Source organism: Halictus rubicundus, chromosome 10 (genome assembly GCF_050948215.1).
Source record: "Halictus rubicundus isolate RS-2024b chromosome 10, iyHalRubi1_principal, whole genome shotgun sequence".
Classification (NCBI taxonomy): Eukaryota; Metazoa; Arthropoda; class Insecta; order Hymenoptera; family Halictidae; genus Halictus; species Halictus rubicundus.
The window spans coordinates 13,625,316-13,642,209 of NC_135158.1; the positions used below are offsets into that span (position 1 = coordinate 13,625,316).

Here is a 16,894-nt window from a genome sequence, read left to right on the forward strand (position 1 = left end):
TTGATTCGCCCTGACAATGACATTTTTGTGATTTGGTCCTGTCGAAATCAATTGGATCACGGTCCTTCCCCGAAGCGCGGAAGAAAACCGATATTGTATCTGAAAAACATAAATAAACAGCGATCAGTGTATCATTATTAACTTTACATATGTTACAACTTTATTATTAATTTCGTTTTAAATTTGTTAGTTTTTAGAAGTAAATTTTCTTTCTTTCAATAAAAATTGTTAATTTCTTGTTGAATTTACTGATTATACTGGTAAATTTCATTTTCTGTGAATAGTTACCTATATATAGAGAAGTGCCGAATATTTGGCCATTTGTCGGCACTGTGCTTCGTACCATTTCACAGCAGTTCTCTCGCCACACGATCGCGCAGCACACACGCACGACGGCGCGAGCATAGTCAAACCAATTTTCAATTCCCAACTTTCGTTATTAGTGTCCGTCATCGTTACGCGAAAGATGCATTCGTTCCCAGTATTACCGGCGTCCGTATTCACAAACTGATGGCCGCAACGTTCTGGCCGCGAAAAGATTTTTCCTAAACGACGACTAGATACCGGGAAATCAATGCAGAACAACATTACACACGTGCACACGGCTGGCGCGTATCCAGATGCGTTTACCGATGAGACATTTTTCTGCATAAAAGAACAGCTGTATACAAGTGCACGATAAAACATGGAAAAACTATCAGCCGGCATGTTTTATTTCGCGTGCTGCTGCATTAGATTGGAAACATTAGTTATTTATTGTTTCCTTCCCCTATCGAATAACATCGGATATGCATTGCTTACTTTTTCTTGAACAGGTGTACCTCAATAAAAACAAAAATCACCGACCGTCAAAAATGGACAATAATGAAAATTCCCATTCAACGGTTACATTACATAGTACATTATGAAATGCAATAACGCAGGCATTTTTGTCTCGATTGAGACAACACCATCCCCACCACTGCGCCCACTGTCTGGGAGAGGATGGTGGGAGAAGCAGGCGTTTGAGGGGCCCCTACCTTGCCCATCACTGTGATAACGTATTGTTTACTTAATCTCGAGTCCTCCGTACGGATAAGTAAATTTCGGAGCAAAGGTATAAATAGATTTCGTCATAACCAAAATGAAGAAACCAGGAATCACTGGATCGTGAGATTCTGAGGATGACCCTTGTGGATCTGTCCAGTTCTTGATCTCCGATCGCTTTCGGATTACTTCTTGTTCCACCAGTATGTATTCAAAGACGAACCATGACCAGTCTCAAGTTGGACATTTTCGACCCGGTTCGGCGGGACAGGCATACTCGTAAACCTCTAGCCGTCTGCCTGCTGATCACAACTAGCAACCCCCGAAATGGTCGCGCACCTTTATTCATGCGCATAATTTCTCGCAGAAAGGTTGCTGCAGGGGCTGCACAGAATTTAATATAAATCGAAAGAAAGATTGCCAGTCTACGTTTCCCTGTTCCTCACGATAAGACCGGTTTTGGCGTTACTCCAGCCCCATGGATCCATCTTAAGCTTTTTCTTAACCGGATGTTGTACTAAGCTGCCTTTCCACGATTTATATATACCGGCGAACCACACCGTCGATCTTTTCCTGCTAATGAAATGGATCGGTCAGTTAACGATCACACAAGAACGATACCGGCTTGTTGCGAGTACATCCAGCTCGAGATAAACGTGTTTATTAGCGTTGGACACTCTTATTTTGCACATTTCATTCTCCTGACCGGGACGTGGTGAAAGAGTGGGGGAATAGCGCGGTGGAAGGGGAAATTAGAGTGGGGGATCAAGTCTTGATCTAAACCAGCACTGTTCTACTGTATTTGTACTAAGGATTCGAGACTTTTTCTTCCGTTACGGTAAAAATAAGCACGTCAGTACCCCTTCAATTCTTTTACAAAAATCTCGAGATTTTATAAAAATAGGCAGTTCACTGGCATGTTTAGTGAACAAAACATGTAGACACATCGGTGTCTACGTACAACAGAATGTTGGTCACAGACACAGGAGCAAACTGTTCTACCTGACCTATAAGATCTACTAGACCTTTGCCAGGCTACACGCCAGAAAGGTTACACAATTAGGAAATAGCTAGCGTCCAGAACTCTAGATACGCTTTTAGTAGCCACCTTTCGCATTGTGCTTCCTTTCCTGTACCTTCGTCTGCACCGTAATCTTTTTCCGCGACGAATGCATTATGGAAGTCGAATTTTAGATACAATTTTTATCCCGCAGAGTGCTCGAACTTACGGAAACAAAAAGTAACGGAAATTCCTTTGTTCTGTCAGAATAGCATACATTTCGAAGAATATTACTTAGAAATAATGAATTAAAATTTTGTTTTACGATTATGGGGCAATATATATTCGATAAAGTTGCTTTTTTATCAAATGAACAGCTAATTCTTCAAACAGATAATTAATCTCGATGTCTGAAAAATACGTAGTACACTGTAGAATTATTCATTAAATATAGACACAGACAAAAAATATTGCAATTTGGACTATGGGCTAAATTAAATGCAATGAATGCTTAGGATCCCCTACCGAAAACGAAACACTAGACCATCCTGTAAAATATCGTTCCTATCTTAGTTTATGTAAACATTATATCATGTTTCGGCCACGCAGCTCCAACCGAGAGAAAAATATGTCTCCCGTTACGGTCTGATTGCGCGTCCAAACTGCGAGTTGCATTCTTTGTATGTTCCAAAGTATACAACAAATTCCGAAAACGATAGATTATCTTATTTATTTTGTTAGAAAAAAATCCTGAAAATTACCATTTCTTTAGCCGTCAGACCGGAAGCCCCCTTTCAATAGGTATCATAAATAGGTGACAGGTTTTTACGTATTTATGGGATACGGAATTGTCAAGCGCTGGACCTTAGAGAATGATTAATGAAACGAAAGGACCGTGATATCCTTCCTGCGCTGTTTTCCATTCGAGGCTGTTTCTACCGACAGGCAGTAGTCACTTTCGAAATTCCAGAGCTTCGGCGAGTGATGACGCTGGTATTTACGCAGACGTTTCGACAATCGTACATCGCATCGCCCGGAGCGATTATTCGCGTACTCGCTGGTCGGCAGACACGGCGAGGTTCGCATAATCGCGAGGTTATGCACGTTAAGAAGGATGTGCGAGTTAACTTAGCTCGTTGCATTAACGGAGATGAACTCATTCCGCCTATTTCTCTTCGTCTCTGTCTCCCTTGGCCAGTACCCCCTCGTCCTTTCTCTTCTTCCCTTCTTTGTCGTTCTCTAACGCGTATCCAAGCGGCCAAATCAACTCGTACAAACCAAGCGAAACTTGCTCTCTGGCTCTTCGTCTCATTCGAACCATCTCCGTTTTTCCTTATCCTGCTGGCTTGTCCTCTTCCGAGCTGCCTACGTTTCTTTCGGAGCATTCTTTGCTTTCGCGTTTCACCCACTCGTAAACCTCGTTCGTTCTCGCCACTCTATGACGCGGAACTAACGAACCTTGAAGATCAAGTCTTGCGAGATGTTTGCCAAACTTTTCTGTCGCATACCCGATACCCCGCGCCGTGGCCGAGGCGAACAGAAAAGTACACTGACTCATCGGTAAGTTGCACGAATTGACAAGTTGTACAAAGCGAAGCTTGAAGTTTGTCGTCTTATGACTACAACTGCAAGGATTATTCGAGCAGAAAACACGGTAGTTGGTCCTCCTTCCATTGCCCTAATCACCATCGTCGCAAACTTGAACTACTAAGAAGCCTTGATCCGAAGCAAACGACATATCGAGTTGAACGAAAATTCCGTTCGTTCTGCCATACTTTTTTTGGAAATTACTTACAATATTCCTCGCCGATTTCAATGGAAAAATATTTTGTGTAAAAGAAAACCCCATTGGAATCTTTGATTCCATAGTAGCCGAAGGGAAGATATCATGTCAACCATAAAAACCGGGACGTTCTAGTCCGCGAGCGATACAGACTGTATTTTCGAGCAGATCTGAATAAAAGAATTTGCGTAACCTAATGAAAGTTTCATAGAAATATGTGCCAACTTTCGGAGTAATTAGTTCAACAGTCTTTTTAATAAGACAGAATGAAAAGTCGATATTTTTTTACCGAAAAAGGGGTCGCGGGCGGTGTACTCAATTTTGGACAAGGGCCACGATTCTGTACACCCGAAGCTTTTCCATTTTAGCCTGGTTTTTCAGCGTCTCTTCCATCTTCCGACGTTTCTGTGGATATTAGCTTGGCCGTTCACTGTATTTCTCAAAATCAGTATCATTTCAACTGCGACTTTTGTTCGTGGTTTATACTGAGCCAGCAGGGCAGGCGATGATTGAACGCTTGAAAATGCATTAGAAGCATTAATTTTCAAACGGCCAAGCGGAAATGACCCGCACGAGCAAACGAGCTGGCGTCCAACTTGTTGTCTCTCCCTCGTTTCTGAAAACATATTGTTCCATTTGATCACGCATTGGAATGAACTGCATTTCAGATTATTATCTGGAAAAACAGATTCGTGTTACCGCGTTAGCATCTTATTTTTCTGTTTCGCCAAAAAAACAAAAACAATAGTTTAGGCGGACAAAAGAAAGTCTAAACGTGTACGATAACTATCACACTTTGTACAAACTAAAATTTTATTTTAAAGCAGCAATGAATTCTTTATAAATATATTTATTATCTTACAGAAGCGTGGAGGCGAGAAAACTAGAAAAAGGGATAGAAAATTGATAATTTATTTCAAATAATGAAACAAACAAAGAAACTGGGTAGACAAAAGTGAGTTTAATTCTACATTTTTGTGATTATAATTTCGATATTCAAAGATTTTGTAAGTTCTACCACTTTGTTGGACCTCCATTGCTGTCTATTACAGCTTATAGCCTGCTTGCAATTAACCTCTTGCGGCACTATTATCCACCATGTTACAATAATTAGAAATTCTTTGTCGCGCAATAATTTCACAGAAGAGGGAAGAAAATTTGTGTTTATTGTACGTCTACATTTCCTCTGATGCTTAAATATTGTTCGCAAGAGAATATAAATCTATTTCATTTTAAAAGGAAGGCATAACATTCAAATTTTGAAGCGTTTCCAAAACCATACTTTCTTTATTAGTAGAAGAAATTTGAAGGAATATGCTCATTTTTGGGGAAATTTTGGGGCTGCGCTTGGTACTCGAGCAATTTGAAGCTATGAATGTTACCTGTTTACCTATCAAATTACATTCAATTATCTCTAATGGTTTAGAAGTTATTATATTAGAGCGCCAAAATGGCATTTTCGCCCAGTGTGCGTCGTTTCAGGGGCGATTCGCTCAACCAAACAAAGCCGTTTCTTGAGCCGAAAATTTCGCAGCCAATTTGCCCAGTTGTCGAGGAAATCTCATTTCGCATCTAACCTTCGACGATGGCTAGAAGGGGACACGCTCGCGTACACGCGTGCGTATCGATCGTCCGAGCGATGCAATTCGCGGTGAGAATAAATTTTCCTCGATATTGTCCGTAGAAACATAAAAGTCTTCCTTAAACGTACTGCGCTAGCCAAATCGACTGCACAATATCCATGTTCTCGTTATTGCTTATGCGTCCCGCTGCTCGTATGGCCACGAAAAGAGCACAGTACGCGAACTGACTGCCGATACAAATTTTCCGACTCGAGGCAGTGGCAAGAGGGATAAAAGTGACAGATATTTTTGATTTCATCCAGAAAACTCATCCAATGGCACAAAAACGCTCGGATTCCACGGCACGCAACATCGCCAATTTTTGGCCTACTTCGAACGCTTATATTACCAAATATCTGCATAATCTCGGCAGCTCATGACCTGCGCGCACTAGATTGAACCTTCCTCTTTCGAATGAGCCCATTACCAGCGAGAAAATATTCTCATATAAGGACGAAAACTTGAGGCACGTGAAACCATTTTTCGCCTTTTTTGTCGGTAACGTGGTCACTCTACCTTATCGCGAATCTACGAAGATTCGTGTGGTGAGCTTTCCGTCTTCGTCTTAGCGAACAACCGAAGATTGTCAGAAAATAGAAAACTGAGAGAAAGCAGCGAAGAAGGATCAATAGGAAAGGCGAAAAAACTTCATTCCATGTACCAGAGACAGAAACTAAAGAAAGGGATTGAAATGTGTGCATGTAGACTGAGAAACTGGCCAGTAATACATGTAATGGTTTCACGAGGAGCAATGGTAAATCGTTGCTTTCGTGACTGGGGGACTCAGAGTTCGTGACTCATTCGTGACTGGGATTGGGATCTGACCTCGTCGGTGCACGAGTTAACCATTACATTAAACTTCGAACGGTAGCTGAAAAAGGGCCAAGAAAGCGGGTAAAGTCGCGTCCACCAGTTACTAGTCCGAAATTATCGCGGGAAATTTGGCCGATTATCGGGATAATAGAGAAAATTACTTTTCCGTCGTCTTTCGACGAGTGGCGAGCAGACTAGTCGCGGGGGGATGAAAGGGTATAGCCGGATAAGGAGGTCAAAAGTCACCAAATTGAATTTGCAATAGGCCATTCGATAGCTTATCCAAAGAAAATACTTTGTGCTAATTTTCAACCCTACATGTCGACATGGGTGCACAAAGAAAATTAGGTTTTTCCGTAATTTCTCTTATCCTCTTCAATTGAAAATTCCGGAAAAAATCAGGCATATTGGCGTACACATCTATGAATTTTTCAAAATTGTTTGCTTCCAAACCGAATTTTAACAAATAAAAGAAATTTTGAAATGCCGATTTCTTGTTGAAGTTATGAAATACTAAGTTTATATTTTTACAGTTCTAGCATCTCATTATGCTTGTTAACACATAATTTTTTCAGATTTTTCAAAGTGGGGACACATTGTTGAAAAGATCAGAAACCGGTAATTTTCGAGCACCCCCTGCAGAAATCGATATAACCTCTAAGATTAACCCGATTTCTGCCAGAGGGCGTTCCAGTCCTAACTAATCTAGAGGAGCACTTTGCAGTTTTTGCAACGTTACAAAACTGATAATATACAAATTATTATAAGTATGGGCAGATAGTGTTCAGGCTCTCCAACACCATCTTTGTATGATATATATATATAAAGGGAAGAATAAACCATTATTATAAGTGTATGCTAGACATTCAAGCAAAACAAAAGGATTAATAATAAAGACAAAGCTAAAACGAGGTCGAACGAATATGTAAATTTTACGAAACTGTATCAGCACCAACAGGCTTTATAGTTAAGAACCTAACTTTTTTAAATTCCTAATTATAATTGACAATTGAAAGTCCGAGAGAATTCCTAATATTTATGTGTATTTAATTGATGCGCGTAATGAAAAAAATTGCTTCATGTTTATTGACAGAGTACGAAAGTAAGTGCATATGTCGGATTAGCTGAGCGCGCTATAAATCGTATAATGGCAGAAAGTTCGACGTTTAGTTAGGCCTCCGCTGCTCACCTTGCGTAAGACATTTCTCATGAGACGTGTAACGTCAGCGTAATTATAACGATGTGTGGTTAAAACAGTATCTTAAATTAATAAAAAAAAAAGGTTATTTAATTTGGATGAGTTTTAACCGCATAGAATATGATGGAAATAGTAGTCATTAGCAGAAATATTGTACAATGTATATTTTATAGATATACTTCGTTCTTCCTTATTTTCCAATTGTTTGAACGAAACACTGGCAAAATTTATTTGATCCGTTTGACAAGATGCGGGGGGTCTCATCCCCGAGGGATGTGTTATAGCTAAATTCAATGTATCCGTTAATCCGTTTCGGTTAGTGCAAAGATAGGGGATACAGAATCCTCGTAGACTGGCGGGGGGTTGCAGCTATAGCTTTCCCGTCGACACTGACCGCTGGGGGTAATTATCGTGTCTCGTGGAAAGCTCTCACGCTCGCCGTTGAAACCCTTCCGGCTTGCAAACGCCGATCGCCGACCGCCCTTAAAGGTATCCCCTGCATCGGCGAGAGTCTCCGACAACAACCGGTAATTTTTCTGCAACGATCTGTACAGCTCCTCTCATTTCCCTCCCTACTTGGACGGTCCAGGGGTGCTTCGTTCGAGGACAAGCAGAACAAACAGGGCCCTTCCATCGGACTATTTCGAAGCGAACCATGGAATGGGGTCAACTGTGAAAGTAGGATCACTCGTCGGGGCATACTTCGCCAGTGCAGAGAAATCGATTTTTGTAAGAAGCATCCTCTCGGTATTTGCACGCTTAACGTACACTACGGATGGTGTAACTGCGCCCAGGGCAAAGTCATAAGACGATCCGTTTCTACGCTACATAAGAAGACCGTGTAATGACATAGATCAGTTATTGTAATAAGTAGTGACTGGAAGAAATTCATAATTTCTAAGCTAGCTGTTGCTAAACATACTGTTACATATAAACCTTGCCTTCCTCATTCTGTCATACAATCTTATGCAATACGATCAGAATTAATCTACTGTAAATTTTGCATGACATCGTTGCACGTATATATATATATACATTTATATGTATTTAAATTTATGAATATAGTCAACTTATTGTTAGTTATACGTTGTGCATATAAAAATTTAAAAAAAATAAAAGTTATTTTATAATAGTTGATTAATTTTAACAAAAATGATCAAATACTAATGATGACTAGGGTGTAAAGTAAGACAGCGTCTAATTAGAGCAAGGAAGCTGACAACGATGTTTAAAATTCATGTGCCTATTGACCTTAGAATAGGTTCAGAGAACAGTGCCTACGTAGAACAGTGATTGCTTGTGTCAAGAGCCGTCACGAAGGGAATGCATAATAGCAACACACGCATCGGCTCAGGGCGCATGGCTGAGCATAATCAAACTTAATCATGCGCATGCCTCCTTAATGATTTCAATAGGTTTTATTAAAATTTATTTCCAGTGATTCAGAGGTACAATTATTCTTTTCGTTGAACTATTCGCACGCCTTGGCCAAATTTCTTAGGCAACTTTTGTCATATCTTCTTACAAAAATATTTCACAATATGTCAAAATGAATATGTTTAGTACGGTATTTGTATTTGCAAGTGATAAATCGTAAAAATTTCTCTCACATTAGACCTAAAAATACGTATGTACATAGTATCTACCGTGTAAAATGTAATATAGACGGCTATTTAAGAGGAAGGCTTTGTAAAATGATGATCATATACCCAACATTCGTTGGCATAGTTAACAGTACTAATAGTGCAAAACTTTAGAATCGAATACAGTAATCACTAGACTGCGGATGTTTATGCAATTTTCAATTTTAAATTCTAGCATTTTTTGAAAATTTTCATTAGCCATAATAAATGGGTACAGATTCGAAGTCTAGTAATCACACTAACCGAACTTACCAAGTTTAAACTTGTACAATTACCTATGATACTATCTAATGATTTTTAACACTTATTATACTAGAAAAATTCAGTGAACATTGTCTTGAAAATGTAGTCCTTATAAGGAAAATAAACTTTAACGTTAGAACTTGCATATTTTTAAAAACTCCTGTATAAAAATTGTGTTAAAGTTATTTTTTAAATAATTTTTAGCAACATGCACGTAATGTGGTTTCACACTAACGGTTTCGAAAAGATTCTTCTAGCCCGTCTCATTTTCATGTTCCTCACACAAAGGCTGATCGTTAATGTGAAACCAGTGTAATATACGTGGTGTTTGGCAACAAGTGGAAGAAAATTTAAGAGATGATTCTTCGTGATAATATGAGACGAAAATCGGGAGTAATAAAATGACCATTTCCACTTGGGTTTTAAGTTATTAACCCTCGCCTTCCTTTTTATGACTACGTCTCGAACGACCCAGTCACCGGACGCGGCAGTAGAAAGTCCGCAATGGGAGGGGGGATTAACAGTCAAAGCAGTTCAATAACGACACACGTGCCAGCTGTCTGTCTCTGTATTCCACACGCTGCATCAGTATTCGTGCTCGTGGATTAAGATCTTTAATCATTAATCATTTGAATTTAAAGCTGAAATTCTCATTTTTCAATTCTTGATTTTTGTTTTATATTTTTCGAAAGAATTACCGCTTAAATTTTCTCCCAATTGTTGTCGAACATCCTATATATACACACACATATATATACATATATTTATATTAACTTCTTATATATGTATATTATTCCTTCACATAATTCCCTGTAAATTTAATTTATTTGGCACACTCTGACTTGGTTTCTCTTCTGATTTCATCTTTTCGATGATTTTTCGTTGCTGCTCTATCTTTGTTGCTTTCATTCGTAAGTCCTAAAAAAACATATTATAATTTATTATATTGCACGTAGATTCAGTAATGTTTCAATATGTGTAAAAGAGACGTGCCCGAAATTTGTGAAGAATTTATCCTACTACCGCGCAGTATACTGAAATGATCTCAAACATTACATAATTTAGAGCATATTCACTTCTTCAATTGACGATTTGGTAAAACCTTAATTATCCGAATCAATGCTATCTTAATTCTTCGTTATCTAAATACGTGTTTCGCATATAATCAGTAAAGATTTAACTTAGTAGCTAAGTAACTGTGCTATTATCCGAACACTCATGTTCCATTGATTAATAGAGATAATCGAGGTCCTACTGCATCGTAAATTGAACAAGTAAATATAATCAATATTATGTCGTGTGTGGTATTATTTCAATGAGAAAAGTGTGACATTCGTTTACTAGCTATCCTTTTCTAGGTTCGACGCTAGCGGCAAAGATCGAGGAATGGTGTCTGCACACAATATAAGTCACATTTCGGTGCAGAAGTTTTCACACATATATAGAGGTAATCATCTTCAAGATGATTAAACACACCTTTTCAAGTTGGTTAATTTTATCTTTCAACTGAGATACGTGTTTAATTCGTTGCTTATGATTTTGATGGCCGATTAGCCCGGCATATTGTTCACTAATCTCGTCGTGATCTTTTCTTAGACGCGCATTATATTCAAGAAGCTTTTTGACCTGCCTATAACAGTAAAAATAAATTATATTATTTAAAAGATAAAATTTTTGAATAAACTAACTCATAGGGAATATAAGTCAAATGAATATACTCTTCGGCTGCTTCGCGCTGGGCTCTTTCTTTTTCAAGTAGTTCACTCTTGTCCTCTACATTATTATCCCTCTCCGCGAAGGTTCTAATTGTATCAGAAAGTTCTTCTATTCTGGCATTTGCCTAGAAATATAGTATTATAAAATCTGTAACATAATTGTACTGTACAACAATGTAGAGTCAATACCTTGCTTAAAGTATCTTTGTATTTTGTCGTTTCAGCTTCCAAGAATTTATTGCCTTCTGTCATTGCTACTTTACTTTCCTCCAACTGCAGATCAAGTTTACGATTCATAGTTTCTAATCGAGAAATCTCGATTTCTTGAGTACTACTTTTTTCCTCCAATTTAAGCAACATGTTTTGTGTTTCATGTAAACGTTCAGCCATTTTTTGAAGTTGATTTTTCATCTAATATTTAAAATTAAACATTAATTAGTTCTCACCTTGTAGAAACAAAACTTATGAAAAATATTTGCTACACACACACAAGTGACAGCACCTCGGAATTTTCTGCATCTTTTGTCTCACAGTTTGCATGCAATTGTGTTATTTTTTCTAACTTTCTTGTTAATTCTTCAATTTGCTTTTCAAGATCTTTAATCTGTAAATCAAAATTATAATTATCACATAATAACTCTATTTACAAAACATTGTTTTCTAGTATTTACATTGATTTACCTTATCTTCACTAATGTGTTTTTGGTTGGTCAATTCAGACTCCAATGTATTTATTTTTTCCATGAAACCTGATATGCGACTTCTGAGATCACTTTCTAAGTCCTTTCTAGTTTGGATTTCATGTGTTTTAGCTTCACAAGTTTCTAGTAATTGTTTTCGGAGAAGCTCTATCTCAGACTTATGTTCCTCAATATGCCCATTTAATACTTCTTGCTGCAATTGAATCTGCAAGTAAGACTTGCGAATTATCTACACGTCCAATGAAATAGAAATGTATTATTCTCAATTGTAACAAATATTTCACAACCATAGATTCTATTTCTTTCTGATGCCGTTCTTCGGCTTCTGCTTGATTTTTCTGTAATTCCTTTAATTGAGATTGTAACTTTAGTCTCTCTTCCTGCATATCTTGTATGTGTTTCATATGCTCTTGAATAGTTCTGGTTTTGTTTGAACATTCTATTTGTAAATCTGCAAGCTCGTTCTCTGAAGAATATTTTAATTTTGTATCTGTGGAAAGCAGAGTAGATCTTGACTTTCCGTTTGTATTTTTTTTTGTTGTATTAGTTTTTTGTGCAGGTTGGGGCTATAAAAATATGGATTCATTACAAGAACAACAAATACCTCTTCATTCTAAAGAAATTGACTTACTGTTCTGAAAGTTATACTAGATTGATTGGTACTTCGATTACAAACTGATAAATTGCATTCAGCGGTAGTTGTGTTTTTGTTGGCATTAAATCTATCTGATTTATCTAGAGTAGCACTTTTTATTGCACTATGAAATTTAGGATCATATGCTCCTGGTGGAGGTACATCATCTGCAAATATACATTTCTATTACTGCAACACTCATTTAATAAGGAAGTCTATTATTCTCATAATTACAAACATATTTGTAAATTCATGCAATGTAAATACTTACTTTCTAATTCGTTAAATCGTTGGATCTTTGCCTTCGCAAACGACATCGTAAACTGTTTATAACGTAGTAATCTGCCTTGAAGCGTAATAAGCTGTGTAGCAGTTCCAAGCAGTTGTTACTGTTGTTACATTTGAAATGACGGTTATACAAATGAACAGGATTGTTTACCCAATGAACAGACTGTAAGCGGTAAACGACCAATCCGGATAAGGCATAGAATAACAATTCTATGAACCGCACCAGAGAGAATATGAGAGTGCTCACGCCCGAGATTTTAGTGTCCCCGGTATACTGCTGCCCCCTAGTCTAATTTTTAGCCTGGACCAGAACCTGCATCATTAGCAGCGGATTCCAAATAATGCCAGAGTGGATGCTACTTCTATGAGGGTCTTCTATGTAAGCTTTGCGCAGTGGCAATGAGGTTCTACCGAGGTGCGATTATTGCTAGTTGAAAAGGGTCTTCTATGTAGGCTCTGATCCAGCCTAAAAGATGATGCAGGTTCTAATACAGGCTAAAAAGATGATTCAGGTTCTGGTCCAGGCTAAAAAGTTGATACAGGTTCTGTTACAGGCTAAAAAGAAGATGCAGAAAAGTGGGAACACTAAAACCCCGAGCGTGAGCACTTATTTCGTCTCTGGTTTTTTGCTAAAAGCTGCTCGATTCTGTTCCCTGCTATAAGCTGCTCGGTTCTGTTCCCTGCTAGAAGCTTCTCGGTTCTGTTCAGCGATGTCATGAAACTGGGAACGCCTGTAGGGATATTGGCGCTGCCGCGCCATTCCCCTAGGCACGCGCCTAGAGAATATGCTCCGACGAGGTTGGCACTCTCAACCTCGGGCAATACAGGCGAGAGAACCGCCCGATGTACTCTCTCGCTGCCGGACTCTCTCGATCGAGACAGACGTCTCGATCCTACGCTCTCGAAGTGAAGTCGAATAAAGTTGTTTTGTTGCATACACGAGTGAATCACCATCGATAAAAAGTCTCCCAGCGGTTCTGTGCAGAGTAGTCTGCATCTTGGTTCCGCATTTATCCGCGGGACCCTTAAACCTACACGCCGAAATCCCCGGCGTGAGCACTCTCCTATCCTCTCCACTCTCTGTCCATATCATTCAGTGTCATTCTCAAAACTCAAGTGTCATTCCTGAAATTGAAGTGTCATTCCTAAGATTACATGAAACAGTTTATGTTTAAAACAAAAAAAAATATTTTGTAAATTATTGCAAATATTGTACATTAATTTATAGAATAGATTTGTTTTCATATAAGATTTATAATTCATAATTCCAAGTAAGTTAAACATTTTATAAATACGAACATATTATCATTGTGCATACGCGGAAACATTTTATTTATTTGTGGCGGAATTTTATGTATATTTGCATAAGTAATATAATACCATAAGGTTTAAACTAATTTCTGTTATATATATATTTCACAGATAATGGCTAAATCTAATAATGTTAAAGAATGTACTGTTGCTATGGAAGAAAGTATTCTTGTACGTAGCTATTTATATCTAAAATTTATAATTGTAAATGTTATTATACATATATTATACTTCTACTGTATTGTATTTTTTACTGAAACAGATTTCCTCCAATTGCATTTATAATATATTTTGTAAAGCTTTGCTTCACATTTTGTGTTAACACATTTATTATTTTTCATTTTTATTGGTAATTCGAGTATTACATGCAGTGTGGTGATGGTATGAAAGAATACCTTGAGCCTAGATTCGAGTGTCCTATTTGTTTAACCTGGCTACGCGATCCAGTTTTAACATCTTGTGGTCATAAATTCTGTTCGCAATGTATATACACTTGGCTTCAGTAAGTTATATCATATCTGTAAAATTGACAAATACATAGTAAGTCATTGCACATATAATCTATATTTATAAAACAATCATTATTTGTAGAAAGGAAGGTGCTTGTTGTCCAGTTGATAGTCAGCCATTAAAGTCTGAAAGTGATTTGTTCAGAGATTTATATACAAGCAGGGAGATATCACAACAACGTACACCTTGTCTTTATCAACAATTTGGTTGTGAAATTAAGTTATCTCCAGTAGATATGGAAGCTCACATTAATCAATGTATATATAAAAAAAGTCTTCCAGATTCACAAAACATTTGTTGCCATTTTAAAAATGTTGGCTGTACAGACATTTTTCACACAGAAGAGGATTTACATACACACTTAGAAACAAATATTAGTCTTCATTTAACCGTTAGTCTTTGTTTTTTTAGATGATTGTTTTGAATTTGAGTGTTAAAATCTGATTTGTCTATGTATTTTGTAGATGATTTTAAAAACACTACCGCAGTTATCTCTAGTGCAACGTCACACAAATGTACTAACTGCTGAGTCAAAATTGTGGGATCCACCTCCCAAAAGCGCACCATCTTTGGTTAATAGTGAGCCACCAATGGAGTGGCAGCAGTTAGTAAAGTAAAGCGAATATGTATTTTGAAAACAAAATGTTTTTATAAACAATTCTATCAAGTATTCTTTTTTTTAGGAATCTATATGAAAGAATAGTAACATTGGAGCAACAGAATAGAGAACTTTCTATTACTGTGTCTAATCAAAAAACTCAACTCACAACTCTGCAAACCTCTTTCAGATTTAACCAAGAAGAAATGTTTTTGCGTAGTTGTAATGGTGTATATATTTGGAGATTACATTCCTTTCGGGACAAACTTGAAAGTATGATGAATGATCCCTTAAAAATGTTTTACTACAGTCCTGGTTTTTATACCAGTCCGAATGGATATAAAATTTGTGCTAGAATTAATATATCTTCAAAGGATTCCGAATTTCTCTCATTACTTTTACACATAATGAAGTCAGAAAATGACGACGGTCTAGATTGGCCATTCAATGGTATAATGCACTTTATTTTAGTGCATCCAAATGATTATGAAAAAGATATACGAGAAATAACTTCATCAAGACCAGATTTAGAAGCATTTAGAAAGCCAGTCTGTGAATTGAACAAACGAAGTTTCGGTTACACGGAATATGTGCGAATACGAGATTTAACAGATTTTTTGCAAAATGATTGCTTAATTTTTAGAATAGAAGTTCGTGTTCAAGATAGGTTTACAATGCCAATATAATGTAGTATTCTCAGTCGCATTAGTCAATTCTTCATTTTAGAGCAACATACTAATTTTATTTCTCTATGCTAGATAAACTGGAAATTATATTTAAATTTAATAATTTTATATTTAAATTTAGTATTTAGATTTAATTATATTTACTTACTGTTACTATCTTCTCTTTTAAATTGACATTTAACTTAACTAAAGAGTTAGTTAGTCGATAGCTAACTAATTAAAAATAGAGATTATTTTTATATTTCACTTTTTACGTCCACTAGCCCAGTAGGTCAAATACCTGTGTTTGGTGTTAGGTGTTGGGTTTTTTACCTTGAGCTTTTAGTATCATAGAAGGTGGAAGTATTAACATTTACAGTATAAAATATGATTTATTACATGGGAAAGAATACGAGACATATTTTTTGTACATAGGATCATAATGTATTTCATGTTTCCGTCCAATGTAAAAAATTTAAAAGTATTATTTTTTAGGCTTTTGATTTTCTCTTTTCTTATCTTTCTTTAACTGTTTTTACTCCTCTTCAATATACAGTTCTAATTTGTACTTAATTAGCGTCATATTTACATAATCTGAAATAATGTAAAAATGATTTACTAATCTCATATCAAGTTTTGTATACACATCATTGTAAATATAGAGTCCAACACTGTTGGAATATTATGACCATTTTCACTATATAAAAAACATAAAAATTTTAAGTATCACGATAATTTTAAACAAAGCCTTCTATTTTAGTGTAACAAAGTCCGTCCATATTCTATGTGATAAAAACTAATTTTGTAATGTGAACATGTTCATAAAATAAATACACTTACAAGCCATAATATGTGTTTTGTTTTTGAAACATTATTCTGCCAAATTACTTTGTACATATAAGTAGACTGCGGAATTTTATGAGAATGCATGTTTAGAAAAAAATGGGACTTTGGCAAAAATATGTTTTGTGATTACAGTATTTCAAAGATATACCTTTTCGGTTGTACCATACCAATTACTGATCATCCTATGTAAAATATAATAATATAATAAATACTAATATTAATAACATGCATTATTTGAATTGTTACAGTAAACTGGTTTATGTGAAGGTAAAACACAGATTTTAAAAGAACTTTCAAA

At 36.7% G+C, this 16,894-nt stretch overlaps 3 protein-coding genes and 1 long non-coding RNA gene across 6 annotated transcripts in view; 2 read left to right on the forward strand and 2 right to left on the reverse strand.

Moving 5' to 3' along the window:
- Positions 1-3,497, reverse strand: LOC143358202 (uncharacterized). The gene is made up of 3 exons (XR_013082931.1): positions 2,788-3,497; positions 289-524; positions 1-99 (listed from the first exon to the last, which is right to left on the reverse strand). It is a non-coding gene; the product is annotated as an uncharacterized LOC143358202 (long non-coding RNA).
- A 5,357-nt stretch (positions 3,498-8,854) lies between these two features.
- LOC143357965 (uncharacterized) lies at positions 8,855-12,904 on the reverse strand. Its single transcript, XM_076794729.1, has 10 exons — positions 12,818-12,904; positions 12,650-12,740; positions 12,376-12,545; positions 12,032-12,310; positions 11,725-11,949; positions 11,546-11,647; positions 11,233-11,454; positions 11,047-11,168; positions 10,805-10,958; positions 8,855-10,246 (listed from the first exon to the last, which is right to left on the reverse strand). Exons 2-10 carry the CDS (start codon positions 12,693-12,695, stop codon positions 10,127-10,129), a joined length of 1,440 nt encoding a protein of 479 aa, XP_076650844.1. The 5' UTR covers positions 12,696-12,740; positions 12,818-12,904; the 3' UTR covers positions 8,855-10,126.
- The window catches only part of LOC143357969 (trafficking protein particle complex subunit 13), a 79,840-nt gene continuing 75,525 nt past the window's right edge, over positions 12,580-16,894 (forward strand). Inside the window, exon 1 of the mRNA XM_076794734.1 lies at positions 12,580-12,589. The gene's annotated coding sequence lies outside the window, so the exon portion shown is untranslated. The remainder of the gene's footprint in view (positions 12,590-16,894) is intronic.
- Positions 13,747-16,599, forward strand: LOC143358445 (TNF receptor-associated factor 6). Of its 3 annotated transcripts, none has more exons than XM_076795608.1 (6): positions 13,748-13,937; positions 14,089-14,148; positions 14,337-14,479; positions 14,569-14,878; positions 14,952-15,100; positions 15,171-16,599. In XM_076795608.1, exons 2-6 carry the CDS (start codon positions 14,092-14,094, stop codon positions 15,769-15,771), a joined length of 1,260 nt encoding a protein of 419 aa, XP_076651723.1. In that variant the 5' UTR covers positions 13,748-13,937; positions 14,089-14,091; the 3' UTR covers positions 15,772-16,599. The 3 variants fall into 3 exon arrangements, with proteins under 3 accessions (XP_076651726.1, XP_076651723.1, XP_076651724.1); XM_076795609.1 differs by having other exon boundaries at positions 13,749-13,937; positions 14,349-14,479; XM_076795611.1 differs by lacking the exon at positions 14,337-14,479 and having other exon boundaries at positions 13,747-13,937.